The sequence below is a fragment of the Trypanosoma equiperdum genome, assembly GCF_001457755.1.
Source record: "Trypanosoma equiperdum strain OVI genome assembly, contig: ctg_1051, whole genome shotgun sequence".
Lineage (NCBI taxonomy): Eukaryota > Euglenozoa > Kinetoplastea > Trypanosomatida > Trypanosomatidae > Trypanosoma > Trypanosoma equiperdum.
In genome coordinates, this window is record NW_027123007.1 from 5,626 (window position 1) to 6,230 (window position 605).

Genomic DNA, 605 nt, shown 5'->3' on the forward strand with positions numbered 1-605 from the left:
GGCAAGCATACCGTGGGGAGCAAAACTAATCAGCGCCTACAACGCAATGCAGCAAAGCATAGAAAAGGCAAATGAAGCGGCGAAGCAGGCAGCTATCGCGAGGAGGCTGATAGACACAGCTCGAGCAGCATACTCACAGTCCATACCAGTGCCTCTACAGACAACAAACGCGGCGAAGATAACAAACAGAAAGCAAGCAGCTACTGTAACAATGACCAACGCCACATGCAAAAAGAAAGGGAAAGAAGATAACTGCAAAGATGGATGCAAAGAAGTTTCAGAAAACTGTGAAAAGAAGTGCGTAGTAGGTATAGAAATAGAGAAGGAAGATACAACAAATCAAGATGGCAAAATACCATCAGACAGGTGTACAAGGCACAAAGATAAGGCTGCCTGTAAAAAAGAAAAATGAGGGTCAGAAATCCGTAAAAATCTGTCTGTTGATGGATTAAAGGCAAATATTTCAGAATTATTCTAAATGAAAAATTTGCTTTGATTACTTCTTCTGCTTTTATGAGTTGGTTAGCATTTTAGTATTCTAAGGATTTTTTAAAATTTGCTATATTTTAACATTTTCTGATGAAAATTATGAAAGGTTGAGAAAC

At 38.7% G+C, this 605-nt stretch overlaps 1 pseudogene across 1 annotated transcript in view; it reads left to right on the plus strand.

Moving 5' to 3' along the window:
* TEOVI_000773600:pseudogene overlaps window positions 1-154 on the plus strand; it is a 930-nt pseudogene extending 776 nt beyond the window's left edge. Inside the window, exon 1 of the mRNA in view lies at window positions 1-154. This exon is cut by the window's left edge and continues 776 nt beyond it. Within this exon, the coding sequence occupies window positions 1-154 (154 nt within the window).
* Window positions 155-605: the final 451 nt, after the last annotated feature.